Below are 1699 nucleotides of genomic sequence, written 5' to 3'. Positions count from 1 at the left end.
AAGTAAACTTACAGACATCGGTCTTGTTTAACAAAATCTGCCTACAAGAAAATCTGTCACCAAAGTACACCAATAGCTATATGAATAAATAGAAGTCACTAAAATGTATTAACTCTTTTAAACTGACTAATAGAATGAAGCCCATTGAGCTGTTTAAATGTGAATCATGTTGAATGAACCAGGAATAAACAATTGATATATTTCAATGTTTAAATAATTTCCTTGGAGCAAAAGTTAGTCACATCGAATGAATAAAAAGGAAAGGTTTAACACTTTATGTTGGGTAGTATTATTTTATCTTAAGTATAAGTCATTGAATGTATGAATAGGAGGAAGAGCTGCTATGTGATATTTTAAAATATTTTTCATTGTAAATGCAAATAAAGTTTTAAGTTTTTGTTCATGTGCTGCAAAGTAAATTCATTTTATATTTTTAAAATTAAGCTTCTTGTTGTATAGCAAGAGAAGGGTAAGCCGGATTAAAAAGCATTTTTTTAGAATATTGAGTAATATTATATTAAAATTGTTTTAGAGTTTGATAATTTTAATAAACATTTCTTTTCACTGAAGTTATATGCAGGTATGCAGGACCTGCTAAAGTCAGAAACCAAGGATCCAGGCCTAGTGATAAAACATATCCAGGATATTGCTCAACAACTCTTACAAAATGTAAGTTGTGGCGTGTATTTTCTCATCTTAATTTTCATACTGAGAAGACGTACTAGATTTTATTGAAAGCTGTATCTCTGTCAACTATTTAAGTCTTGTATTTTGTTTTTGTACTGTTTGTTTTCTGTTACTCTTGTATATTGCAGAGTATTACAATGTGAAAATAACAACCTAGTATCTGAATTTAGTGCTAGCAAGTAAAGAAATAACTTTTCAAAAAAGTGAATAAATGTAGGGATGGTTAATATCAGTCCTTCAAAAACAATGCAAACAAGATAGTAGGGATGGCATTTGCATCATTCCTACATAATAACACAGGCACACAGTTAGTAGAATGTTAACAGGCAAGAATAGGATAAATTAAACTCAATTGTGATTGAATAATTTTATATATATTGCTATATCTTAATTCTTACCTGTAATGTATTTGAAGGATTGATATTAGCCATCCTTTCATTTCCTTCCTTTTTTGAACATTTTTTCATTTCTTGTTTTTTTTTTAATGCAGCATTTCAATAGTCATAGGAAGATTGTATTTATAAACAAGTTCTAAATACGATGAGGTTTCAACTGTAATATTTATTGTTTATCTATTATTGGCTCTTTATTCCTGTTTCACCCTGTACTTAAGTTTTTTAAAGGAACACCAAATTTCTGTAAGAAAGCTAACTTCAAGGGGTAATGACAACATCATTTACACTAGAATTGTAATTATTTTTAATTGCTATTATTTATTAATAATGCTTATAAAAGCTAATACTCTATTTAAAACTATGTCATTTCATTGAAATTGGTTGAACCAATTTTTCTGGTTTTTATGTTATCATGTAATAAAAAAGAAGCAGAAGAAAGAAGAACAAGAAATTCAAACTTTTTGCTATCATATTTACAGAGTTCCCAGGACTTGTGACTCAGTCATTACATAGATATTTTTATAAAAGTAAATTGTATAGTATTGTAAAGTTCTGATGACCTATTAGGAGATATTTAAAATACCATTTCAATGAACAATCTGAGTCATCACTACATA

The 1699-nt window shown here is 28.1% G+C and overlaps 1 protein-coding gene across 1 annotated transcript in view; it reads left to right on the top strand.

Moving 5' to 3' along the window:
* Nucleotides 1-1699, top strand: part of LOC106462098 (myotubularin-related protein 13-like) — a 105974-nt gene that overhangs the window by 43484 nt on the left and 60791 nt on the right. Inside the window, exon 13 of the mRNA XM_022389234.1 lies at nucleotides 571-669. Within this exon, the coding sequence (XP_022244942.1) occupies nucleotides 571-669 (99 nt within the window). The remainder of the gene's footprint in view (nucleotides 1-570; nucleotides 670-1699) is intronic.

The sequence above is a fragment of the Limulus polyphemus genome, unplaced genomic scaffold (assembly GCF_000517525.1).
Source record: "Limulus polyphemus unplaced genomic scaffold, Limulus_polyphemus-2.1.2 Scaffold1092, whole genome shotgun sequence".
Taxonomy (NCBI): Eukaryota; Metazoa; Arthropoda; class Merostomata; order Xiphosura; family Limulidae; genus Limulus; species Limulus polyphemus.
This window is presented reverse-complemented; position numbering and strand designations above follow the sequence as displayed.